General features: G+C 44.4%; 2 protein-coding genes across 3 annotated transcripts; one reads left to right on the top strand and one right to left on the bottom strand.

The window, feature by feature from the left end:
• On the top strand, positions 1 to 26,501 carry LOC124176961 (obg-like ATPase 1). Of its 2 annotated transcripts, XM_046558908.1 has the most exons (12): positions 1 to 142; positions 2,522 to 2,703; positions 9,263 to 9,323; positions 10,423 to 10,550; positions 12,508 to 12,683; positions 14,828 to 14,905; positions 15,221 to 15,318; positions 15,840 to 15,980; positions 18,852 to 18,948; positions 19,562 to 19,684; positions 19,771 to 19,908; positions 26,160 to 26,501. In XM_046558908.1, exons 2-11 carry the CDS (start codon positions 2,523 to 2,525, stop codon positions 19,879 to 19,881), a joined length of 1,194 nt encoding a protein of 397 aa, XP_046414864.1. In that variant the 5' UTR covers positions 1 to 142; position 2,522; the 3' UTR covers positions 19,882 to 19,908; positions 26,160 to 26,501. The 2 variants fall into 2 exon arrangements, with proteins under 2 accessions (XP_046414864.1, XP_046414863.1); XM_046558907.1 differs by lacking the exon at positions 26,160 to 26,501 and having other exon boundaries at positions 19,771 to 20,093.
• LOC124175640 (macrophage mannose receptor 1-like) lies at positions 25,312 to 27,801 on the bottom strand. Its single transcript, XM_046556040.1, has 5 exons — positions 27,642 to 27,801; positions 27,278 to 27,494; positions 26,743 to 27,142; positions 25,982 to 26,091; positions 25,312 to 25,877 (listed from the first exon to the last, which is right to left on the bottom strand). Exons 2-5 carry the CDS (start codon positions 27,430 to 27,432, stop codon positions 25,472 to 25,474), a joined length of 1,071 nt encoding a protein of 356 aa, XP_046411996.1. The 5' UTR covers positions 27,433 to 27,494; positions 27,642 to 27,801; the 3' UTR covers positions 25,312 to 25,471.
• Positions 27,802 to 27,943: the final 142 nt, after the last annotated feature.

The raw sequence follows: 27,943 nt of genomic DNA, 5'->3' as shown, positions 1-27,943 counted from the left end.
CTCGACTGGTAGTGACGTCACCTCGAGCCTATCGTTTCTCCGGATGAAAATATTCTGTCTGCCGACGTGCGGCACGTTGTGCGCGAGGGCTGCATTCACAACACAGTTACAGAAACGCCGGCTGTCTGGTACCCCGTGTCAGGTAATATCTAATTCCTCTTATCAATTCACACTCGGCGAAGTCCTTTTCTTTTCTCCCCGGGGCCGTTGACCCGGCGTTAAAATTCGCGGTCGAATAATTAACCCCAAAAATATCCGCGAGTCGTGCCTGCCAGCAGCTGAGGCTGCGACAGGCCGAAATTAGTTTCGATAGGTTTTCCAGCTGTCTGAAATTCGCAACGAACAAATTTTCGCTTGCTGAAAAAAAAAGAAGGGGCGTCCCTCTAACTCTCGTATCTCAAACCGAGCCACATTCGCTGCGTTAATTGGCAATTGTTAGGTTAGGTTAGGGCTAGGTTAGGTTTTCGACGCTCTTGCTGGACCCGCATCACGTCGCTTCGGACAATGGTTTAGTAGATTGTCGCCAGGCGGCAGCACTGTACAGCTCCTTGATTTCCCGCTCGTCGTTCCAACTTTCAAACTTGAAAAATCCCCCACGAAATAATCTTGCATATGCAATTTATTGCAGGTATAATTATTACACGTGAGCTCGTTATTCTGTTTTCATGTTAGATTCATATTTACCGGTTTACTTTAATTTATATCCGATTGAATTATGTATTCTGCTTTTTCTTGCGAAAATATAATGATTGAATATTATTCGACAGAAAAAGAACGCGTATATTTTTATTTTGTTTTTTTTTGCGAAAATTTACGAACAGAGATCTTACCTCTACGAAATTTAATTATCGAGATTTTTGTAAATTCGCAATACATAGTTTGAGTATTGTGTTTTAATTCGTATTGATTAGATAATTCATTATTTATGAATCCTCAATTGTGTAAAAAAAAAAGAAATTAATTAATGTACCAAATATTCTTGAAAATCAATTCTAATTCACTTGAAATGTATAAAAATTGAAGCTGATTTATTTGTTGCAGTCTTTAATCTTACTTTCCTTTAAGAAGTTGCGGTATTATTTCGAATTTTATGGAATATAAAAATAGCATAGTTATGTAGTATACTTATTCCGTGTTTAAAATAATATTTTTACCATCACCGACTCTCAGAAACCTGAAAATATCTATTACGTGTGAATTCTTACCAACTTTTAGTAAACACGAATTACATCCCGTTGTGAATTCTCCTTCTTATGACGAGCAACATATTGAAGGTATGAATTTTATAATTTTGCAAAAAGATTTCGAACAATTCATCTATTTGAAATTTCCATATAACGGCTATTCGAAATATTCACCCTTCCAAGTTTTGACTTGCATACACATAGAGAGATTTAGCTGAATTTACAAAAAAGGCAAGGAAAATGATTTGGCTATTCGAAAACATGTCATTCGATTCAATTGAAAAGGAATGCAAATAAGAATTTATATTATTCAGCCAGCCACATTTATTCGAATAAACAGAATACATTCTTCGTCACATTTTATCACCACATATGTTACATTCAACAATTTTTGGTTTTTTTTTTTTATCATCTTTGTGTGTATACAGTATGGAACCCACTCGGGTAACCATTATAATAATTGGTAAATTTCGTTGGTAACTCGCTGCTGGGCGGGTACAGAGCTAAAAGAGTAAAAAACAATAAATAAATGGACAAGCGAACGGTCCACACGCCGATCCGTTCTTCCTCGAGCCGCGGGATCCTCGGGGTGTAGCGGCTGCGAGAAGATCGAATATCGCGGTTAGACGAAAACGGCGTCGTCGCGATCGTCGAGAATCATCGGCGTATACCTACGTGTAGGTGTGCGTTCCTGCAACGGCGACGAGCGTCGCGGCGGAGGCGGATTGGCGGCCTGAGGCTGGGTTGCGGATGTGCGGCGTGATGCCGGTGATTCGCGAGTAGCGTGGTGCCCAGTAATCGGGTACCCGCCCGCCATATTCCGCCCCTCTAATGCCGAGGACCCCTTTGGGGCCGATTTCCTCCGCGTCGCCCTCCCCGCGTGCCATCGTTTCATCGGGTTTCAGATGGAATGATGGAGTCGAGTTGGTGCCTCCAAGAACGCGGCTGCAATCTCACGTAAACACAGCAATTCGTTGATGCTGCGCCCGCATTAATATAATTATTTACCGCGAGCTATATAGCATCGCGCGCATTATCCACCGCTGACGCTCTCCGCGTGTATATATACGCGATCATTTACATGTCCCGTCCGAAGCTCCAGAGAAATATAAGCGACGACGGGGACGCGGCCTGCCTGCCTGCCAGGCTGCCCCCGGCGGGGCAAACGGATTCTGAATGCCGGCCGACTACCACGGAAACCATTTCTGACTTCGTACAATTGGCCGTAATGACAAGCGGGCGCCTCGAGCGGCCTCGTTGCGGAAACCGGCGATGCAAGCTCAGCGCGAATAACTCGAATTAAATCGAAGTAATTCTTTATACTGTTTCCTTTACAGAATGGCACCGAAGAAGGTTGAGGAACCGGAAAAGAAGCCGTTGATCGGCCGCGTCGGCACCAATCTCAAGGTCGGCATAGTCGGGATACCCAATGTCGGGAAGTCTACCTTCTTCAACGTTCTTACCAAGAGTCAAGCCGCCGCTGAAAACTTCCCATTCTGCACGATTGACCCAAATGAAAATAAGTATTCATTTTTCACAGTCATTATTGTAATTCACGTTTTCGCATAAGTATATGACCAATTATACTGACCTTCTTACTCGCCTCGTAACAAGCGAATGAACACTTCTTGTCAATTTTTTTTCGACCATTATCTGTTTATTCCTGATTTCAAACCACAACTGATCATCGCCTGTCACTTGATTGAAATTATCTCAACCTAAAATACCGAATGTGCGACACGGAATTAGAACGGCTTAAATTTTGCGCGAAGCCCTCGACTAGGGAGGGTGAAAAGTTCGCGGTGAGCACGTCCGTCATCACAAAGCGAAAATACCTCGAGCACGTCAAAGGCTACCCTCCTCGTGTCAAGAGTTCGCCGTCATGGCCACCGCCAAATCCGAGGATTTTCCCGAAGGCGAACATGTACTACGCTTTCAACGAGGACACCAATCCGTTCACTCGCGTTTCTGGGTTCATGGAAACAGTTTGTAATTGCTTGGGGCGTGGTGAGATTCAGCCTCACTTTCCGCCGCCACTGGATCCGTTCTCTGATCGTGATCCGTACTCGGAAGAGGAAGCCAGGTGCAAGCAGCTGCTCACCGAGCCCGTCTGCTTTGCGATTTTCGGAAAGCCGCGCCTTAACAGTACTAAACTGGCCAAGATGATCTCGAAGTTCTGGAACTGCGTCCTGATATCACCCGAGTGCCTTCTCAGGGAGGAAATCGAGGCGAACACCGACAAAGGGCGCTGGATCAAGCAGGTGTTAAGAGTTGGACGTAGCGTCGGACCGGAAGTTGTGATGAATTTGGTCGAGTCGCGGCTGAAAGAAAGAGACGTCATGCACCGAGGATATGTCGTCGAGGGACTTCCTCTGATTCCGAACGATCCCGACCTCGACTATGCCGCCTATCCAAACCCATTATCCGTTCAAATTCCGTTCACCCCGACGAAACAGGCCTCTTTCGTCTCGGCGAAAGTCGACAGCGAGAAGAGCGAAGTCGACGACAGCTTGGGCAGTGAGTTAGAAGAGGAAATAAGCGAGATTGCGGAGGAGGAACTTCCGGAGAATGAAGAAGACCTCACTTCGGACAGCTCGAGAAGCTACGATCTTGCAAGGAATCCGTTCGCCACCGAGTCTCTGCGCATGATACTGCGCGACGATTATCAATGGGACATCGGGAACCAGATACGGGATATCTTTAGCACCTGGCCATTAAAGCCTGGTGTTGTTATATACGTTGTGTGTCCGGATCCCGACGTGATTCAGAGACGTGGTCAGTTCAGGGTGGATCCTTACTCGGGCGACACGATCGACACCGGGCTTTGGGAAGCGAGAGAAAATTGGAAAGGTCCGTCCTCCGGATCGGACGATGAAGAGATGATTGAGCTCGAGCGAGAAATTGCGAGTGAGCAAGCGCTCGTTCATGAGGATCTGAAGAAGCATCTGGTAACGCGATTGTCGGATATGCGATCGAACGTCGAAGTCCAGTGTAGGATTTTTGAGCAGTACGCTTTGCCCTGCATAGAGAGATTCGTTCTCGCCCACAATCCTCAGCACGTGATTCGTGTCGATGGTCGCACTTCGGCCTCGCGCATGTTCCAAGTAGTTCGAGTCAGACTGCGGACTTTGCAGTTGCCCAGGGTTATCTTGCCGAAAAAGATGTTCGACGTGGACGAGCGCGATTCGGTGGTTGGTGGCGAAGAGACTCCGCAGTCCTCGAACGACAATGAATTCGAAGGAAAAGACAAGCAGGAAGTCTTTCAACAGCTGCGATACAAAGGCGTGGTAGCGTCAAGGTTCCGCTGGACGTTGTCCAAGTGGAAATTCACGTGCCCCGTCGCTCTTTCCAAGGGCCGGAGAATCGAAGGAAGTCCCGCAAACTCGGTTCGGTTTATGAACAAGATGTACTTCATGTCGAGCCCCGAAGCAGCGAGAACGTTCGTTGAAAACCCGCGACCCTTCTTGCTACCACCGAATCCGAAACCGGTATGCAAGATTTTTGTCTACGGTCAGAAACAATCGGGAAAAACAAGTCTTTCCGAGTTCTTGGCGCAAATCTATGGAGGAAAGTTACTCGATCCACAGGCTATAGAAAATCGCGAGATGGATCATCGGAGAAATTCGCTTATCCGGAAAGCTGTTGACGAAATATGCGGCGAGGTCATCGACGAGATAAATGAAAATCTAGAGAACGAAAGGGATGAACGAGAAGTTGCGAGAATCGCGGCTTTGAGAGGTTGGTGCACGGAAGCTCAATTGGTGGCTGGAAGGCTGCTTCAACTTCTTAAAAATAAATCTGCCAAAGAAGATTACGAACACGAAAAAGAACTTGAAGAGATGCGGGACGAGATTGCCAAGTATAATCTTACTTCTCTGCTCACGGACTTCGAACTCTGCCAACGAGTAGTGGGAGATAAAAATATTCTAATGGACTTTGCGCCGACGGCATTGATTTACATGGAACCTCCGATACGTGAATTGGACGAATACGATCCGGAAGTTGCTGCAATTTTGGTGGAGCGAACTGAAAAAGTTCGTCAAGAGAGAGTCGAGCTCGCTGTCGAAGACGTCGGCAAATTAATCGCAGCCAACATAAACGCTGCACAAACTGCGCCCAATTTTTTAGGTTTGGCGGAATCCGGCTGGGTGGTTGACGGAATGAACGCAAATGTTGAGCTGCTTGAAAAAGTGCTAGAAAAAGGCGTGGAAGTTGAAGAAATTATCGTTCTTCACGAGGCTCAGCCGTACGAGTACTTGATTAAAAAATGGCGTCAGAATTATCGGGACGAGATTGCCAAACAGAGGCTTACGGAAGCTGAGAGTGAGCTGGGAGAAGAAGGAGACCAAGAACGAAAATCTGAAATCTCTGAAGATGTTGATAAGCTAGGTGACACAGAAGGAGATTTTGAAGGTCAACCTTCAGAAAGTTCCATTACAGTGAATTCGGAAGATCGAGAACTAACCGAATACATCGATGCCCTGAAACAGTTCGATTCAATCTGGGAGATAATGAGGGAAAAACTACTGGAGAAGGGCTTAAGAATTATAGATGTGAGACTGTCTGCTACGATAAATGTAGAAAGTTACGTGAAACAAGAAATTGACGACCATTATCGATTCGAAGCGACCGTTATGACCGACGAAGAGAAAGACAGAGAAGCTGAAGAGGCAAACCTCGTTGAAGTGTCCTCAGATGTCGAGGACCTCGCGGAGGAGGAAGAGGAAATACCGGAAAAACCATCAGAGCAAAAAGACAACCGCCGATTGGGTGACACTGGAGTTTTTTGTCCTGTCGCGCTGCGCAAGCATAACGTATTATGGAAAGGAAAAGACGAATTCAGTGCCATGTTCATGGACAAAATTTATCTGCTCTCGAGCCAAGCGGCTCTCAACGAATTCGTGAATCAGCCTCGTGATTTTGTCCCATGTCGAAGGCCCATGGAACCAGTTCACTTGCCTAGAGTTTCAATCGTAGGACCACTTGGATCTGGAAAGTCTACACTGAGCAACGCAATCAGTAGGAATTACGGAATGGCGCATATAGATTTCGAGAAACGCTTAGATCGGTACATGCAAGAGCGCCGTATCCCGTTGGTGAAAAGGAGACCGGAGGACGTCGTTGCGCTCGACGATAAAGGTTTGCCGTTGGTAAAAGAACCTGAAGGAGATGTGGAACTCCCGGAAGACCTGGGAGATCAACGCTACAATTGTGACAGAGCAACTATTCAGGCATTCGTACGGAAGTACTTGAAAGAGGGAGCAGTTCTTCCAAAAAGAATGCTGAAAGAATGCTTGACGGATTTATTTGAACCACCTTATCGGTGGACTGGCCTTATCTTCGACAATTTTCCCGCTAGCTCTTACGACGCGGATGCTGCTTTGAGCAATTTTGCAGTTCCGGAAATCGTCGTTGAGCTCGTATGCAGTCCCGATGAAGCGCGATCGAGAACGACCTCGAAATTGTACAAAGCTTGGAAAATGAAGCAGGATAAAAGAAAAGCTAACGAGAAGGTGAGATTCGAGAATGAAATGGAAAAAGTTACTAAACTGAGAGAAAAGTGGGTGTTGAAAATGCTGAAAGCTCGCAGAAAGCTCAGGCGTAATCGATTGCTGATCGACCCTGGAAACGGACAAGATGACGAAAGTGGAGACAGCGGAGAAATTGAAGAGCAGGTCTCAACTTCTGACGCGGATATCGATTCTACGGACGACCCCTATGACTCCAGTGATTCGAGCGACTCGGAAGTCGACAAGACTCAAGCTGAAATTGATCGAGCAGAATTCCAGGAGAAATCTCATGCAAGATACAAAGACCCGGTGAAATTTGAGGATTGGGAGCATCCTGCCACTGTTAGAGAGCGGATACGGCGGGAGGTCGACGAAGACTACGAGTTCAGCAGTCAAAAATTGGCAGCAGCTAAATCAGTATTCGAGGAAGAGTCGATACCGTGGATAGAAGTCGACGCTGAGCAAAGCCAGGCCGAAGTCTTGATGACGGTGCTGAAGATTCTGGACCCCTACGTCTTTCGAAATGCTTCATTTTTGGAAAGAGTCGAGGAGGTCGACGTAGAAACTGCCGAAAAGCTGTTGGACAGCGGGTACTACTTTCTGAGCTCATTCGGCAAGTTTTGTCCGGTCCAAATGTTCGAGAATAAAATACCCTTTCAAATGTTTTTGCCTCTCAAGGCAGCCCATCAGATATACCCAGTCCTACATCGTCAATACATCTACTTTCTGGCGGGAAAAGAAAGACTAACCGCCTTCATTGAACACCCGTTGAAATATCTTAACCAGGACTCATGCACGCCCCTGATTCCGGCTAGAATCGCAGTCATTGGCCCTCCGAAATGCGGCAAAACAACAATCGCCAACCGCTTTGCTCGCACATACGGAATGAAAGCGATAACTAGAGGCCAGGTGCTTCGACATACGTTGAAAAATTTTTCTTGGACCGAACTAGCGACGCTGACCAGCGCCCATCTTCGAGGTGGCCACACTGCCCTCGACGAGTCCATCGCTCGATGCGTAGAACTCGACTCCATTGATCCTCGCGGTATTTCCCAGGGCTATATTCTCGACGGTTTTCCCGAGAACCAATCGGAAGCCGAGGAGCTCGCCTTCCTCGGCATCCAGCCGATGATCGTCGTCGACCTGAAGGCTGACCTGGACTTCTGCCTGCGCTGTTTGGCGGCGGATTCCAACGCTCGAACAAAGCCTCCGACCTTTTCGCCCTGCTACTTGTCTCACCAGTACGAAGAGTGGCAGGCAGGAGCTGCAGACTATCGTTGCTGGCTGGAAAAATTCTCTCAAAACGTAGTCACCCTCGATGCCACTGCCCAAAAACTCGCGGTATGGATCCGCGCAGACCGTGAAGTTTGCCGGAGGTTTTCGAGCATTAAAAAATACTTTCGGGAAGCTGACTACGACACGGCTCACTCCCTCACCCACTTGTGCGTCTCTCTTTACGAGTTCAGAGAGAGGCAGAGCCGGTACGAGTCCTACTGCCCGGTGTGTCTGGGCCGCGATAATGTCCTCACGTTTTCTGGTACCCCGCCAAATCACGAGGGCATGGTGCAGTTCCGGTCGCATTACTACTGGGTGTGCGATATTCACTTGGCGGCCTTCCTGGCCAACGCTTCGGCAATCCTTTCCTCGATTCAAGGCGTCGTTTTGCCCCAATCTCGCCCCGAGATCGTCGACGAAGAGATCGACGTGAACCACGCTTGCTGGGCGAAGAGACTCAAGATTTCCGGCTTCTGCCCGGTTACCTACCTCGACAGTCTTCCGGACCGGCGAGTTTTCCCAGGCCTGAACACGCTTGGCGTTGTGTTCAAGGAAGACCTATACCTATTCTGCTCCACGGAATGTCGCGGAAAATTTCTGACCCAGCCGACGAAGTACGCGGATGTTCAGATCAACTTCACGCGCACATTTCCGCCGATAAATATCAACGCTTTGCCCAATCTCGGCTTCCTCGAACAGACTGTCGCCGAACTCGTAATCCGCGCCGTTAACGAAGTCGGCGTTATACGAGTCAAGTTACCGGGAATGACCCCGGAAGTTACGGCAGCTGTTTACATCGGCGTATACCTGAAAATCTACAACACCAAAAGTGATTTGGACGAGGTCGCTGTTTACGAGGAAACCTTGCGGCGGATGAACGCTAGGCGTCATCTCCTTCAAGTCGCTGTTAGAAATGCGAAAAAGATCGTCAACCCCCATGTGACCATTCCCGCCGAGGACAGACTTCCCAAGCGCAGATTTCGATCAGTTTCTCATCGATCGGTTTCGTCGCTTGGCTCCAATCAGTTTCGCCGCAGATCTTCAACTCAGTTTCTCACCGTGGAGCAAATCAAACGCATCTCAAGCCTCAGACAGTCCTCAGTGTGAAGTAATTGGTAGTACTTTACGAATTGCGTATATATGTAAAGTGCGCTGTTCGATTACTTCTGAGTTTGCTGACTCGAAGTTCGTTTGGTTCAAATATTTTTTTTTTTTTTTTCATTCCGTCAACCCTTTATTTGTATGTTTTTTATAATGCAGAGTGTGTCTAACCATGTCATTTTGTTCAAGCACGTCGTGTACCGGTTCCGGATGCGCGTTTCGACTACTTGTGCGAGTACTTCAAGCCTCCGAGGTTAGTAAACGAGTTTCAAGGTTACGACTCGAAATATCTCATCGATAAAACGCACGGGGAATAATTCTTATTTGGGGAGAATAAAAAGCTCTCTCTTGTCGAGGAAACCATTCGGAATAAATAGGGAAATTTCCATATGTCTCGCTCTTTATACGAACGACTACGTCGCAGCAGCAGCAGCAGCGACCAGGAAACGTGATCTGCAATGCAGATTAGCGCCCCGTTTTGCCAGTGAAATACCGAGGCACCCTATTCCATCCCTCGTAGAAACTTGTCAGACATTCTGGTTTTCGTAGATTTAACATATTTTTAGTTTCAGGATTTCTAGATCACGATATTTAAAAAGTACAAAAACAAGCTCAGTTCAGTCGCTTCGGTACTTCGTATCACGGGTTGTGTACAGGATTGATCATCCAATGATACCTAATAGCAAAAAGTTGCACCTCCCGCATACGCGTGAGAAAATAACTCAAAAATATCTACATGAGCTCAGAAAGTGCAGCGTAACAAAATGCAGCCAGTAATTTTCAGTTCACTGAGTCCATTCAAGTCGCAGCAGTTGATCCGCGAAGATTCTACATGCAAAATAACGCGATTGTCATTCAGGGCGGATGTGGGACGCATGGGGGCATTGCGGGGCTACATCTACAGTCTGTACGTACCAAGTTCAGAATACGGGGGGCATAACCACCCCGCACACCAAGAAGCGCGACGTGTAACGTTTGACAGCGCTCCGGAGGCACGTGTCGCCTGCGAAGTCGCCAGACTGTTATGAAAGCCCGCTAATGTAGCCTCTGTGCCCCTGCACGCCTCTCTTCAAAGACTAATTGTTTAATGAGGGCGAGATTAGCATTTAAATACGGCTCATTGTCACGGGGGTCGCGCATTCTCTCCCTTCCCATGCTCCCCCGTTTTCATTTATCCATCTCTCTCCCTACCTTGTCTGTACGCAGATCGCGCGTGCCCCTTTGATCCCGATTCGTACCCACAAAGCGACGCGAATACTTGGAGTAAATCTCCAGTTCCACGGAGCGCACGGGTCGAATCACCTCTGACAAATCTAACCACTCAATTCTCGCCTTTTGTTACACCATTTCAGCAAGGTTCCGGGGTTCCTCAACGTCGTCGACATCGCTGGACTAGTTAAGGGCGCCGCCGAAGGCCAGGGGCTCGGAAATGCCTTTCTGTCCCACATCAGCGCCTGTGACGCCATATTTCATCTTTGTCGTGAGTCAAACTTTCCTTTAATACGATAATATTCGAGCTTTCGGAATTGGTTCGAAGCCAGATCCATCTCACGAATCTTATTCACAAAAACTAGCAAGAGCTAGGCTTTTGATCCTCTTTCCTCCCAAATCTCTTTGCGAACAACAACACTCAGCTGTAATTACCGCATGAACGGGTATCGATAATTATTGAAATTTAGCGAAGATTGCTTACATCATCTCTGGCGCATGTGACGGAAAAAAGGAAGCAGCTGCTTCACGAAAAACGTAACTCAGAGGTAGATGCGTCGCGTGGCGTATCAGCACAATGGTATCAATATACCGTCACGACAAGTTTCTTTATATTTAATGATTTGTCGCGTACGCCCCCGCGAACCTGCTGCAGTCTGCAGCCTGCAATTTTCGGCTGGTAAATGTTTGATGTGAATACTTCTACGCGGGTGTACCTGTAAGTATAGTCGGTACATGTACGAGGTATCGGTCCCGGAGTCCAACTGTAATAATTTTCCATAAAACCCCCCAATCGGCGAAAGAAATTGTATAAAAATGTTCAAGACTGATGGATTCGTATTAGCTGATATCTCCAACTCCAACCTTATACAGGAAATACCAATGCCGCTCGGTATTGTCTTCGTGACTCTGCAGGGTCCCAGTCGGAGAAACACGGAAGACTGATTGTAAGAATATAAACTAAGTACCCTTGTCGCGCTGCCATATGAATGTCCGAACGTTTTCCGGTCGTCCAAGTCAGTCATTACCTACCCTGCTAGGAGACGTCTGACGTAACGTGTGTTCGGCTTTTTCGATGAATGATGCACGAGACCCATCAGCGATCGGTATTGCGTACATGCATTACTCCGCGTTTGTCTCGCTTCGATTACCGTTGTCCGCGGTAATTCTTTTTCTTTTCTTTCACTTATTATCTTTAAAAGCTTCTTTGATTTTCACTTCAACGCCAGTAGAAAAGCGGGTTGGAGTGCCAACGCACAATATACAGTTTACTCACAGCGTATTTTCACCTCCTCCTGAGACTCGAACGACATGCATAAGCTACATGAAGACCGAAACAAACGCGCGATAAGGATCGAAACTAGGCTCGGTCTGTCGTGAATTCCGAGCAGCGGCCATTAATTCCCTCAGCATCCATTACCGTTGGTACAGGGAAGATCGTACCGGTACGCAGGCATGAAGTCTCGTAATAAACGGCACACCCATTCGATTAGCATATAATACGAGCGCTCGGGTCCGCAGCGTTTGATCGGCCGATTGTATAGTTCGAGTTCGAGGCGTTTTATTAATCCGCGTCGCCGTTCAACATCGCGAAAGAAATTGCCGTGGTACAAGGAACGAGGTAAGAATGATCAGCGGCATGCTTGCATTACGTATAGTTGTGTGATTGCTTTTTATCTAATAAAACCCCCGGCGATTTGCCCCTTTGACTGTGGTGATTATTCAGCAATTTGTTGGCGCAATAGTCTATCGCCCGGTATTATACATCGGGAATCATTTACACCTCGCAGGCTGTTGGTAATTTTTGCGGTCAATCTTCGTCGCCGAAAACGGTCATCGTTCGAATAAAAAATCCGTATAATTGAATATGCCAATGATATGCCAAGAAAGGCCAATGGAGAGTAGGAGCAGAAACCGTGCACCTCGGGCTTCTGAATATCCAACGTACCTAACTGCATCCCCAACTTTGTATCGTCGAGGGTTTTCAAATAATAATGCGGCCATCGACTGAACCGTTTCTGTCCCCTTCGCCGTGGCTCCGTCGTCCCCTGTCTTCTTATCTTCGCGTGCAACTCGTTTGGCAGAAAAAGTCACCGGTGTACCTACTGCGATATTCATTGCGGTTGTTACGGAAAGTTGACTTTTCGCGTGCGCAATATGCCGAGTTACGTACCGCATACGCCACGCGAAACCGACGTTCTTTTAACATCCGTTTTAATTTCATACAGGAGCCTTCGAGGACGATGACGTAACCCACATCGAAGGCGAGGTCAACCCTGTCAGAGATCTTGAGATCATCAGCGAGGAACTCAGGCTCAAGGACGTCGAGTTCCTCAATGCCCATCTCGAGAAACTTGAGAAATTGGTTGTTCGGGGTAACGACAAGAAACTGAAGCCCGAATACGTAAGTGCGAAGAAAAATAATGTCGTAGAATTTTGCAGTTCTCTTTCAACTTTTGCATTCCTTTCAACGTTCCGTAAAAAAAGGTCCTTCCAATTTCATTGGCGAAAATTTCCGTCCAAGTTCGTGGATTGTTTTGGAGAGATTTTTCGACCTGGGGGAAAAATTAGTCCCGTCATCGTAACCGGCGGTTGTACGGAAATGAATCGGCGAAGGAAAAAGATCGAAGGATAAAATGTGTAATTTTATTTATTTTTTTTTTCCTCTCTCCTCCTTTTTCTTATTTTTCTGCGATACGTGTACAAGACATCCGCGACGTACGTACCGACACACCACCGCTGTTCTCCACGAGCCGAAGAAATGAAATAGGAAAGTCAAACATCGATTTGTTAAATCGATGTGTTCACGACGGGGAGCGTGACTTGCGGACACCTCGAGTGAAGCTAGCTCGAAGATAATGCGAGTTCGAACAAGACCCCGTGCTGTGATTGAGCCGAGCCTCAGCTGCTCCGCGGTCTATTATCGCCCCGTAAGAATTCCGAAACGCCATCACGTCCCATCTGATTGATCATTTTTCCTCTCTTATTTCGAGTTTTCATTCAACCCGAGGTATATACCGCACGGGGCATATAATGTGACGGCGGACAAATCAGTTATTCAATTTATCACCCTGAGGATGAGTCAGTCCTGCCGATCGAACGCCGCAAAGACCTGCGTGGAGAGCCGACCTTATCTCGCCTGAATTGTTATTCCGCAAACGATTGAGGATAAACGATCGCGATGCTCTTCGCCGCGCATCGATGTATGGGATGCACTTCGCGAAGCGCGTTTTACTTCCCTATGCAGCAGATGTTACAACGATCCAGTGTTTGAATAATACGTCCTTTGGCGAGATTGTCTCGAGGCGGTGGAAAAGCCTCTCGAAACATTTAATTTTCGTATACCGTCAACGACTCCTGATGATACCCCTCATCTCGTAGATCCAGCGAATGGATCGATTCGCCGACAAATTGCACGCCGTTTCTGCTTCGTCGTCGGTGGTTCGTGCCTGCTGAACTTTATCGCATCCTGGACCATTCCATACGCTGCAACAAATCCGGTGAAGCGTGATTAATAGGGATGAAATAACGGCCGGACAACTGAACGGCAACTCCCAGTACAAAGTCGGCGTTCCGGATTGCTCGAACTATTACCAAAGTACCGAACAATCCCGAGCGATTATTGTCGAGAACGAAAAATTTGCAAATTTACGTCAACATTTGTACGATTTCCCCCGTTTGTTTTTTGGAACAAAATTTTCGAACTTGAGAATCATTCGGAGGTTCGATTCGTCGATTCAACGTTGTTGAAACGGAGTAGCGATTATTCGACGGCTGTAAAGATTGTTTCGGTGTAAGTGATCCGTGCTCAGGCAATTTCCGGAGTAGCCAATTATCCGGAGTGGCTTGCGTCGGCGTGCAGTTGGAGAAATTTACCGACACAGATAGCAATCAGGCATGTTCTGGTTTGCGCGGATTCACTGCCGGAGTTACAGGGTATAAGGTTACAGAAGGTGTGGAGTGTTTGAAAAACTCTCAGCGGATTGCGCCGGAGCGCGAGCCGCGTTCTAAACTACCGGAGTTTCTCGGTAAAGGGTGATCGGCTGTTTTAGCTCTTCGATTGATTTCTTCTGGGAAACTATCCGCACTGGCCCCGTTCCCGACCCTTTGTCTTTGCCATTCGATGATCAAAGACAAGAGTCGAGTTTGCCTTAGGTTCGATTTTCCCCGCTGGTCATTTCGCGGCCGCGTTACTTTATCGCCGAGCAATTCACACGCGACGGATGCACAACTCGCTTTGGAACAAACATTGGAAGCGGTTTAACCGACGGACGGACCTCCGGCAACATTTTTTCCCTGTAACGTTTACACGAAGCCTTATACGCAGGTGGGAAAAAAATTCGCAGTAAAACGCACCTCGGTTTGTTATCGTTTCGCCGATGGCTGATGGAGCAACGATCATCGCCGGAACAACAAAAAGCTTCGAGATGTGCAATATACTGCCTTCCGTTATCATATCCGCCTAATTCAAACACTATTCTCTCAAGCATTCGAATTCTTCGTAGACTGTCATCGATTTAATGACGAGATTATATTTTATCCTTCCAGGATACCCTCCTCAAGGTCAAATCCATTCTGGTTGACGAGAAAAAGCACATCAGATTTGCCGATTGGAGTGCAAATGACGTAAGTTTTTTATATTCGTGAATTTTTCAAGCCATTGAGAGCTGCTACAAATTTGCACCGTTTTATTGTTTTGAATCCGCAAGCTTAAACGAACTTTTGCTACTTATTCCAAGTAAATAGTTAGTGTACTCAAGTTTCGCGAAAGTAGTTCGATACAGCGATTGTTACGAACCAATGGAATCAGATTATATTAGTGTTAAAGACAATCGGCTGACTCAGTGAAAATTCAGACTCAATTGCTGAGTTGGGAAAAAATGTCCCTTCACGCACGTCAATATCAATTGGAATTAAATATGATATGGTTGATAATTGTAGATTGAAGTGCTGAACAAGTATCTCTTCCTAACGTCGAAGCCGGTAATCTACCTGGTGAACCTGTCCGAAAAGGATTACATCCGCAAGAAGAACAAGTGGTGAGTGAATTCGGAGTTTGTGTTTTACAGTATCGAACCTTACCCTACACCCAATATTCAGCCAGAAGTCCGTGCACGATGTATTTTCGATTTGCTCTGAAGAGGAGATAAGATCCAGGAATCAAATCGCGCATTCGTCGGTGTTCCGATGTGTGTAGTAATAAAAGTAGTAGGATACCGCCTGTGTAAAGGTATGTGTACACGGTCGCGCATTACCGTATCAATTATTCAGTCACGATTTATAGGTATCCGGTTGAGATAATGCCGTGGGAATTGACAGTTGAAAATTAAACGTTCTGTGTATGTCGCGTGGCGCGATTGTCGCAGGCCAATCAGTTCGGCGATTTCGATTTTGATTTCTCGTATCACGACGACGACGACAACAGCGCTACTTTAATACAGTCGACTTCCTCACATTTACAGCAATTTCATTTCCACTTCTCTTTTGTGATTTCGGAATTTTCCCAACGATCAAGCTTGTTCGCGATGTAATCGGACCGCGTTTCTTTTCCCCTTTACAGGCTAATCAAGATCAAAGAATGGGTCGATAAAAACGACCCCGGTTCCGCTCTGATCCCGTTCAGCGGTGTGTTCGAGAACAAGATCTTTGACATGGAAGGTGAGGAGCGCGCCAAGTACTTCGAGGAGCACAAAGCAACCAGGTGAGTAGTCCTCGTTTAATCACCAAGATTCGAAAAAAAAAGAAAAGAAAAAGATACTACGACGACGACGTGGAAAAGTTTTTTGGCCCACGAAAGAGCCGCGATTAGTCGGTTACGGCCGATCGGTATTCAACGTTGCGAATTCCCTCTCGACCAAGATGACTAAATCAATTGCGACCCGAGGCTCTGGGGCTGCTAAATACGTACGTGAGGCCGGACGAGCGGGTCGTAAATGGAGTAAATTCGCGCTTTCTCACCGCTCAATAATCCCCCGAGTTGGAAGAGAGATTTCGCGAGGTCCCAACCCCGGCGAGACTGGGCCGCAGCCTCGGTAATAACGGAGGACTTTTCCTTACCGGAGACCTAGACTTATCCCTTTCTCGCCGGCGTCCCCTATGGAACTATAAAAGTATAACTATACGGCCGTTAGTCTTGGCTCGCTCATTATATTTTTACGAACGGCTATTCAAATTCTTTCAAAATTGCGCAAAAACACCAGTCGTGTATAATCTTGCACCGTGGACTAGCTACTTTGGTCACTCTTAGCCACGGGGGTTCCCGTAATGTCCGACCTCCCAACTACGGATTTTGTGCCCAATTTCTATCCTCCGTTTCAACCGCTTTTCATTACCTTCTCCACCCTCTCAAACCTTCCTGGTATTATTTGTTACCCTCTTACAAATTGTTCGTCGTTTTACGATGTCCTGAGGCAACGGTAACAACAACAACAACAACATCAACAACCCCCGTGCACGTTGGCCTAATTTCACGAAGGCTGCCTCGTCCGGAATCAGTGCAAGCAAATTAATGCCGCCGTGAGCTAATTTTTTAAGAGAAAAATCACCCGTGACTTCGTCTTTCGCCCATCAAACCACAATCGGTGGTTCTGGTTGTACGAAAACTTTGATTTGTCTGGATTGGAGATAGGCCAAATTGTTTATCGTATATACAATGATTTACAGCTACTTCGGTCATTGTACTTGGTAATTTTCAAGACTCGTATATTGAAATAGCGAATTTAATTCTATGAGAATGTTGTCCCGTTTATTTAATCCGTGCTTTTTGTTTCGTCTATTGACAACCGCACCGTTTCCACGTTGAATTTTTCATCGCGAAGACTACGTGAACGCAAACACGCGCGCAGGGTTGAGAACCTGTAATTTTGCAATGATTTTGCATCGTTTTCAGAAGCGTATTAGGCCGATTGGTTATCAACTAGCTCGCATGATTCTAGTGCCAAGTGAGTCACGCCCCTTTCCAAATCTCTGCCAACCACGGGTAACCGGTATTTTACCGATTACTTTTTCATCAATGCGGTCTCTAACGCTTAACCAGCATCGGCGCTTTCATATTTCTGCTCCTATTGAAATTGTGTAGTTGTTCTAAAACGCGTTCGTATCGCCGCGCCTCTAATTGCTCGACGAATTCCAACTTGCACAGAATTCAACAACCTTGTACAGTATTCAGTATTCAGATGACATTTCTGAAATTCTTTCGCCGGCGATGAAAGTCTTTTCAACGATTAAATGCAATTTTTTGTTCCCAATTTTACAGCGGAGAAGTAACGCCGGATCAGAAGTCTGTTAATTTGTTTTTCGAAATCTTAATGTTGCGTGATTTAATCCTTTTAGGTTCACACATTCCTCAGGGTGATGCGGAATGATATCTCATGACGTGTACCGTAGTATCGTCATTTCGTCGCTGGCTGCGTCCCTTTCGGCTGGTGAATATAATGATTGCCGTTGAATAAATGTAATTACGCGATATAGGATCGAATAGAAAGAATTAGAAGCCACATTGGAAAATCATAGCGTGGTACGAAGCTGGATCCTCGGCCCTCGACTGTATTAGCGATGACATAACGTCCCCTAATGTGTGTTATTTCATGAAATGACGAGAGTGAAACCGATGCCTGAACGGCATCTCTTCCCTCGCCCCGCCGCGTTCTCCCAACGGGGGAATTGGTGTCTATGATTACAGGGCTCTCTTGATTTATTAAAAAAATCACATCGCAACCTCGTCGCGTCGCGTCGGGTTCTCTTGTGACAAGCAAAAAATAAAAAAAAGAAATTAATAAAAATAACAGATAAAAAAAGAAACGGGTCGCTGTCGCATGAAGTTAGGGTAGAATACCTCCCAATAAAAAGTAAAAGTATTCTACTCCGTCGTCGATATCGTCGAACCGTCGACGCGATAAGTGAGCTGCGATCCTCAAGAGCCAAAAAATAATTCCCCTCGATGCGGGGCATCAGCCGCGGCGGCGGCGGCGGCGGCGGCGGCGGAATAACCGGCAATCAGAGGGCGGGTCGCCACGATTTTATTTCCAGGTCACAAATCGCTGGATTTAAAGAATGGTCTTCGACTGATAAAATTGGGCCGCTCGTTTCGTCCGGCTTTATGTGTATTCCATGAAGTCTGGGGCTCCGTTCGCTACAGAATACACCTTCTAGGCGCTGCAGGTACCCCGTCATTAGGAAATATTTGGCTCGAGACAATCACGTTTCGTCGACCTCGTATCTTTCCTTCCTCGCTTCCCCGCTCTCTCTCTCTCCCTCTCTCTTTCTCTCTTCCATTTTTGCTCATCTCATAGTTTACGTACACCTCTGTCATTTAAATTATTCGTTTCTTAGCTAAACTAATTGAAATGCGTAACGATCATTCGTCATTTGACCCCAGAGCCGACGTTCTTTATACTTCATCGCTTGTACCGTTTCATCAAAAATTGCATTAATTTTTGTATATTTATAGGTATAATATATAGTTATATTTATCCATCTGAAATTTTTTATCCCTTTTCATTTTGGAAGAACAACATTTTTTAAATAGGAATTCTTCACTTGTAAAGTAATTTTCTTATTTGTGTGTTTGCAGTGCGTTGGACAAGATTATCGTTCAAGGATACAAGGCGTTGCAGCTTCAGTATTTCTTCACCGCTGGTCACGACGAAGTCAAGGCTTGGACAATCCCGGTAAGATGTGGTTAGATATTTAATTTGCATAAGTCTTTAACGACATTAAGTACAGTACCAGGATGAAGAATATCGTCAAGGGATGAATTTGCCGGCGAGCAATGAACCTCGCAAACAGCGTGTTTCAGTTTTTTCCTCAGCCAATTTTTCCTGGTTCTCCACGTTTCTGCTCACCTAACGACTTGCAGTTATTTAAAATATTCTTTTCTTGAATATCAATGCTTATTTTTACGACGATTGCTAGAAATTAATCGAGCAATTTCTTATCGATATATTGACTTATTCAAATCCTACCCTGAACCTTCAACTATGAAGGGTGTTTCGGAAGCGCTCTGCATTAGCCACATGAGGACCTTACGCTGGTAAGTATGCCGGATACCGATGCAAGCTTGCCTCCTCCTCACCATGCGTAGATGGGTGAGTCCGGTACAGGCAATGATGCCAATCGTTGATCCTGAGGAACAGAGTTGTTTCATTGGTAAAGCAGTTTTTCACCCGTCGAGATTCGGCGCGGTGTTTAAATTTAGCCTAAGAACCAGCTCGTCGTTGGCTCATAGAATCGCCGAACGAATTTTCATGCGCTATGCTATGTTCGCCTGAATTGGAATTTCAGAAAGGAGCGAAAGCGCCACAAGCTGCCGGAAGAATTCACACGGATTTCGAAAAAGGTTTCATCATGGCTGAGGTAATGAAGTTTGACGACTTCAAAAACGAGGGATCGGAAGCCGCGGTCAAGGTACGCTGGTATTTTTGCAATTCTTCTACATGGAGTCGCTTAACGATATCTCCAGAATTTTTCTTACTCGTCTGTACCATTTTCAGGCGGCTGGAAAGTACAGGCAACAGGGTCGAAACTACGTCGTAGAAGACGGGGACATAATTTTCTTCAAGTTTAATGCGGGCGCGGGGCTGAAAGACGCCAAGAAGAAGTGATGGCGCGCCTTTTTTGCACCGCTGCTGGTTCACCTCTACGCCAGAGTTGATCTTTTTTACAGCGCCCACAGTCGCGATTATGCGAATCGTTGGCTGATCGGCTCGATCATGAGATTAGTTTGAGAATGCATTTTTAATTCTGTTATGCGCGAGGTTCAATTTTTCTTCACGCATAAGTGCGAGGTATCCATTAAAATTTTTTATCACGCCGAGGTAATATTTTGATCGATATTCTAACCAGCTAGCGGCAATCCTCTACGCTCCAGATAACGGATAGGCGTAATCCAAGTTGAAAAAAGGATTAGCATTTGTTTGTACTTTTCTGTATTTATTTCGAAATCGTTAAATAAATTAATGCTATCGAATTTTATTCATCGTTACAACGACTTCTTTCGTACATTATACTCGAATCGCTTTACAAAATTGACCATTTATTTCCACTTGAGTTTCTAGCAATATATACCATTGTTCTATGTATGATATCAAAGAATAAGAATAACCCTGAATTATGTACTACTTTTCTGGTTTAGCATATTACGAAATTTATTAATCGTTATGAAACTTAATAATCGGAATTTGGGGCAGTTGCCGCATGAACAGATCCTTTCTATACATAGACCTGGGGGTAACGTATCTCACATACGTAGCTGAAGGCCTGTTTGCAATTCCGATCGTCAAGCTTGCCATCTCTTCTAACGGCTAAACAATGTTCGTTACTCCCCACATTGTTTGGCTCTCCTCTTTCCCACATGCTGTATCCTGCTTTATATATCGATTCATTTTCTATGGTTACGAATTCATCCTCGTTAAACAAGTCGTGGGCACCGATCCAAATCGTTTCTATGTCTGCTGTATCGACGAGTTTACTGATGAGTTGAGCCTCTTCCATGGAGTTAATGATTGCCAAGTGACCACCTTCATCTTGACAATTATGCCGAGCCGAATTCCAAGAGGCTGCTTCGATGTGCAGCTTGTGAGCGCCGATGCCAGATGTGTATCTGCAATAATTACTGTAAAATATTCGACCCATTTCTAATACCAAGATTCAACATACGGCCGCATCTGGTGCAGAAAAGCGACCGAACTAACACAAAGTTGTCCACCGGAGCGCGAGCAATTTCTGCAGGTACGGAAAATTTACTTACATGTAATTATTGCGTCTAGCGCGAAGCGAGATCAGCTGGTCAATGTGAACTAATACCTCAGAAAATACTGACTACAATCAGTCCCAATGAGCGAAAAAATATCATGTATACATGATGTCGAATGCGTTTCTTTTCAGAGCGACGGAAATTAATCGAGCCAATCAATAAACAATGCGAGAATGTCGATAAGTTACTAACTTGTAATCGCTGCGTTTTACATTATTCTCTGATAATCCCATCTCTCTGCGTCGGCGATTTATTTCTGGGACCAATACTGAATTTTGGTTCCCCTGGAACGGCTGTGTCTCATCCAAGGTCTGGTCGATGGCTGGTATTGCTATTGAATTATCAGATCCAGTAACGGTCGGTCGAATATTTGTTCCGGAGCCGAGGAAATACACTTGCCCGTAAACGATCAGCGATAATAGCGGAGACATGATGATCCTGGATTAAACTGAGTAGAAATCCAATTATTCGCGGTGGCGGCAGTCATGCGAATATTACATACTTGTGATGTTAGGTTGGAATAATATATGTATACAATGTCAGATAATGAGTGAAAAAATCAGTTCAATAGTAACCGCGATTTTTAGGTAAATAAACGTGGGATTTTCAATATATGTTATATACAGGGCATTCCATGTCAAATTTACCCCTTTTGTCACTCACTATTTTTGATTCGTTCCGCGATTTTTTATACGATTCTACCATCTAAAAAAGGCACTCTTGAAGTTTTTCAAATTTTTTTCGTCAACAGTATTTTTTTTAAATATTATTCAAATCCATTTCGAAATCAGTCTTTTTTAAAAATCTGAAAAAATTCTGAAAAATGAAGTTTCTCATTCCGATCATACCGACACCTGGCCGATGATGGGCCGATTTTTTCTTCTATTTTTTTTTAGCACTTTAAACATTTTCAACAAACGAAACTCTATGTTGCAACGTTACGAAAAATCTTTAAAGATTTTGAAAAATCGAGTGTTTTATTTCAAAATTTTTTTAAAGATTTTTTATAACTTTTCAAGATGGTGCTTTGTTTGTTGAAAATTTTTAAAGTGCTAAAAAAATAGAAGAGAAAATTGGCCCATTATTGGCCAGGTGTCGGTATGATCGGAATGAGAAACTTGATTATTCAGAATTTTTTCAGATTTTTGAAAATGACCAATTTCGAAATGGATTTGAATAATATTAAAAAAAAACGGTTAGCGAAAAAAATTTGAAAAAATTCAAGAGTGCCTTTTTTAGATGGTAGAATCGTATAAAAATCGCGGAACGAATCAAAAATAGTGAGTGACAAAGGGAGTAAATTTGACATGGAATGCCCTATGTATATATGTGAGACAGATCAAACTACGTGAACTGAATGAATCTATTATGTACGCAAAATAACATAAACCAAGAAACGAATATGACAGAAAGTTTTCGTCTCTTGAGCACCCGATGTAAGAATGTATGTAGATGAATGTTTACAGGTTGGGAGATGTAATTTGAAAAATTGGTGATTTCGAAAAATTAGGCTAGGTGGTCTAGCGGAGTAAGGCTTCGGTCAAGCATCTCTGGATACCAGGTTCGATTCCTGGCTCCGTCGTTAATTTTTCGAAATCACCAATTTTTCAAATTTACATCTCCCAGAAGAATATAACCTACGTCGCTTCTCCACTTAAGACACACGCTCGCCGTACGATCGCCGAACGACTAATTGGCCCACACTGGCCCCTCTAACGCTCGAGACGCATATATAGTCGCTGCGAGCACTCACACACATGCGACTCACCCACCCACACCGTTCGCAAGCACATGCTAATTTTTTTTTTTTTTTTTATTTTGCGTTCCTACACCCGGCCGTCCTGCTCACACTTATTCACCCCCAAATGTAGATTCTCTGGAACATCTTCTTCGTCGTTATCGTCGTACTTTGAGTAAGGCTTAATGTGATAAGCCGCGATTGACATTTGTCGCGGGCCTTCGTGCGCACCTACTCTCTGCACGAGATAACGTTCGTTGCGCAACACCTTCGATATCTCGTATGGTTTGAGATATTTCGCCGCAAACTTCAACCCTGGTCCTTGCTGCGTTCTTTTTATCGCGTCGATATCTCCCTCGCGATATGCTCGCGCTTTCTTGCGCTTTCGATTGTATCCTCGTTTATTTTTTTCCTGGATTCGCTGGAGACGATCTTTCGCGTGTTCTCGAATCTCGTCTCGCTCCTCTTGAAAAATCGTCACGAATTCTTGTTCGACTAAGTCGCCCAACGATTCATTTGTTCATGAAATTTTCAATTTTCAAATTGTGATTTTAATTTTATTTCAACAGCTCAATTAATATTGACCAATTGACGCAGGTGCGAAAACACCGACGTCAAACCGAAAAACCCGCGTCTGCTCTAACGCTGCAACGCTAAAGACATAGACAGAGACAGGGGCTACAGATTTAAAAAAATAACAACTGCAACCCCTTTTCTCCTAATACGGAGCCCCTTTTTTATACACACAGTCAGATAATAGATGAACATCCTTGTTACATTTTGGGACAAAGACATCCACCAGCGTGGTGTTTTCAGGAACGGATCGCTGTGTTTAATTTTATGCCGTAGTCCGAAACCAGGCCATTGCGCAATGTAGAAGCACAACGAGCAAAATACATATCGTAAAAGTATGAGGATATATTTGTGAAATTATGTCATTTCATATTATTTTCCTCGTATTTCACTGCAGAGAGTTTCGGATTACCCGTGATGTCAGAGGTCACCAACCTTACGACATCCAGGCAATTACCGGCCTGCTTACGTACTCAATAATAATGAAATACGTAGATAAGCACATCGCAAATATTGAATCTCCACGTATAACGTCGTATTGAATTCAATTTACACATGTTTCACTCGTAAATCGGGAATGAGGGTACAAGGGAAATTACTGTTCGATTTTCACTTATTTTGTTGCACGCACAGTAATGTTGGTTAACCCGTTGAGGACACACATCGAAAAAATAACGTTGAGGACACACGGGGTCCAGCGCACCCCACGCAGAAAAACAGTTCTCATTTGTGTTTCACGCTATGTATCGACTTAAAACCGGTGCGAAACTTTAATTTTATTCCATTAGACGGCTGGCGATAGTTCGAGGTCGAAGATTATAAGACATCTGTATATATACACACATATATATTTAATTAATAACCATTATTTATTGCTGAAAAAAAAAAATTCAATTCATGCATAAATACTTACGTTTACAGAAACAATATAACATCAATCAACGATAAAAAAAAAATTGAATTTTTTTTAAGATTTTGCCACAGTAAGGCCACACGGGGTCTACAGAACCCCAAAAAAAAAACACGTGCGCACTAATATGTCTCTGCAGGATGACTAATGCCAAAGAGACCTTCGTAACGTGTCAAAACTTGTTGTGGAGACTTCAAACAACAACAGATGGTGCTATATATCTAATTCCTAAGGGTTTTTGTAGATTTAAAATTGCATTGAAATTTGTCTGGGGTCCGTTGGACCCCATGTGTCCTCAACGGGTTAATAGGTTCCTAATGGCACACAATTGTTTTGCGATCAAAGCTGGAACGAGTTTCCGTTCCAATAAAATTTTATGTGCCAATAACTAGCGATGCAAGTGACAGGAGAAACAAACGATGTATTGCTCATGGACATGTAAAATTTTCATACAAAGAAAACTGGTCTCAGTTTTGATTCCACAAAAATTAACGAGTCACTGGAAATCTCTTGATGAAGAACACGGTACGTACGTTAGTAAAAGAATGATCAGGTGGAAATTAGTTAACTTCGTCGAATTATCGCTTTAACAGAAGATGCCCCACACTTGTATTTATTATTCATTTATAATACAATTACATAAGCCATTTACTTATATTTATACATGTTTTGGGAAGTATTGATAAGTGTTACCTACTGTTTGTGTACCGGAGTATATAGCGTGAGAAACTTTGACGCAAAAGTACAGATTTTTAATTCAAATATTGATACTGGTAAATTATCGAACAACCAACTAGTACAATGGTGAAGAAAAAAAAACATGAAAATCCAAGCGAATATGAATATGTATTCGCATAGTCCTCAGCAGAACTATTGACAGTGAAAACTCACGTATAGTCGTCTCGACTAAACATCTTCATCGCTAACCTTTGACTTGAAATGGCTCGAGTCTAATACGGTATGATTAACTTGATTTACAAAATACTGTCATCATTCATGATTTGAGACCGCGATGAATCAATGGCATCAAAATGTTACTCAGAGTCATGTGATTTGTGAGTATGAAGTGTTTATTCAAAGTACATTTTTGGAACAAGCTTCCTTTAATAACTATTATTGTATAATCATGGCTGAAATCTAGCCAATTCTCATATATTAGTAGCTATAGACTTTCATTGTTTGCGAATGAAGATCAGTCACTTTCGGTTCAGATCGTTGTCAATACGCTGGCAGCTCGCATACAAAACCAATTGGAACATCGCAACCAATATCGTTAAGTCCCCCATTTTTGTCCAAGGATCCACAATTTTCCGGCTTTCCGTCGTATATATTATCTGGTTGTCCAGGCGCCCATTGCGTAAATCCAGCTTTCGCCAACGTCTGACCGTGAATTGTAACGTATTGACCTTCGCGATAAAGGTCGTGAAACCCAATGCCAGCAAACTGTGGTAGAGGTGATCCAGTGATAGCCGGCGACTTCTTGCACAGCTGAGTTACCGCATTTGCTTCGGCTGCGGAGTTAAGGATAGCCAAATGCCCGCCTTCCTCTTCGCAAGTGATTCGAGCTTCGTTCCATAGAACCGCTCGCGTGTGAACTTTGTAGCCACCGATACCCGACGTGTACCTGTGTGAAGCGTGAAAAGAATATCAGGATTATTCAGACACGGCGGCTTTTTTCGTGAAAATTTCTTAATTATTTGATCAACGTTCAAAAGCACGCAAGCTCACGTGTAGTCATCTCTTCTGGTGACTGGGCCGGCGAGCAATGAGCCTCGCAAGCAGCGTGTTTCGGTTTTTTCCTCAGCCAATTTTTCCTGGTTCTCCGCGTTTCTGCTCACCTAACGACTTGCAGTTATTCAAAATATTCAAGAACAAGTGATGGCGCGCCTTTTTTGCACCGCTGCTGGTTCACCTCTACACCAGAGTTGATCTTTTTTACAGCACCCACAGTCGCGATTATGCGAATCGTTGGCTGATCGGCTCGATCATGAGATTAGTTTGAGAATGCATTTTTAATTCTGTTATGCGCGAGGTTCAATTTTTCTTCACGCATAAGTGCGAGGTATCCATTAAAATTTTTTATCACGCCGAGGTAATATTTTGATCGATATTCTAACCAGCTAGCGGCAATCCTCTACGCTCCAGATAACGGATAAGCGTAATCCAAGTTGAAAAAAGGATTAGCATTTGTTTGTACTTTTCTGTATTTATTTCGAAATCGTTAAATAAATTAATGCTATCGAATTTTTTTCATCGTTACAACGACTTCTTTCGTACATTATACTCGAATCGCTTTACAAAATTGACGATTTATTTCCACTTGAGTTTCTGGCAATATATACCATTGTTCTATGTATGATATCAAAGAATAAGAATAACGCTGAATTATGTACTACTTTTCTGGTTTAGCATATTACGAAATTTATTAATCGTTATGAAACTTAATTATCGGAATTTGGGGCAGTTGCCGCATGAACAGATCCTTTCTATACATAGACCTGGGGGTAACGTATCTCACATACGTAGCTGAAGGCCTGTTTGCAATTCCGATCGTCAAGCTTGCCATTTTTTCTAATGGCTAGACAATGTTCCTTATTCCCCACATTGTTTGGCTCTCCTCTTTCCCACATGCTGTATCCTGCTTTATATATCGATTCATTTTCTATGGTTACGAATTCATCCTCGTTAAACAAGTCGTGGGCACCGATCCAAATCGTTTCTATGTTTGCTGTATCGACGAGTTTACTGATGACTTGAGCCTCTTCCACGGAGTTAATGATTGCCAAGTGACCACCTTCATCTTGACAATTATGCCGAGCCGAATTCCAAGAGGCTGTTTCGATGTGCAGCTTGTGAGCGCCGATGCCAGATGTGTATCTGCAATAATTACTGTAAAATATTCGACCCATTTCTAATACCAAGATTCAACATACGCCCGCATCTGGTGCATAAAAGCGACCGAACTAACACAAAGTTGTCCACCGGAGCGCGAGCAATTTCTGCAGGTACGGAAAATTTACTTACATGTAATTATTGCGTCTAGCGCGAAGCGAGATCAGCTGGTCAAGGATACTGGTTGAAGTCAAGTTTAGTCCGGGAACTACTGACGATTGGTTGTTGTGCATTGTGCCGAAAAAATTAACCGTCCCGAGTACAACGAAAATCAGTGCGGACGCCATGTTTCCAGTAACCCAATGCAGCCTTTGGCTATCGAGAGAGACGTTCTTGGCGGTCTAAATCACTATGGATAACGAGATCATCACCTTGACCCGTGACCACGTGACACTTTATTTTTGCACCCGAAACATATACGGTTTAGCCAATTATAATCCACTATTTTTCATAAAAATTAAGGAATGAAGTTTACGCCAATAAAAAATTTTCATACGCATACGATGATGCTCCTAATCCAGGCTTCTCTCGCAAACGAAGCTGCAATATTGATTGACGCAATTCTGGTCGCTGAGTTTACCGGTTGTCCTGTCCCTGGATCCACAACGCTCAGTTCCGTCCTCGTTGGGTTCACCCGCAATGACTGAAAAGCTAGAAGAACTGTATCATGCTAATGCAAAAGGAAACTTTGATCCCTAATTACTGTGTGGTATACAGAAACATGTAACGATAGAAGTGGCTATTATCAACATGAACGTGACCCTGCATTCCCCGTAATCATATGCAAACAATGTGGAA

The sequence above is a fragment of the Neodiprion fabricii genome, chromosome 2 (genome assembly GCF_021155785.1).
Source record: "Neodiprion fabricii isolate iyNeoFabr1 chromosome 2, iyNeoFabr1.1, whole genome shotgun sequence".
In the NCBI taxonomy this organism is placed as follows: domain Eukaryota; kingdom Metazoa; phylum Arthropoda; class Insecta; order Hymenoptera; family Diprionidae; genus Neodiprion; species Neodiprion fabricii.
Note: the sequence above shows the minus strand (reverse complement) of the source record. Positions and strands in the feature narration are given on the sequence as shown.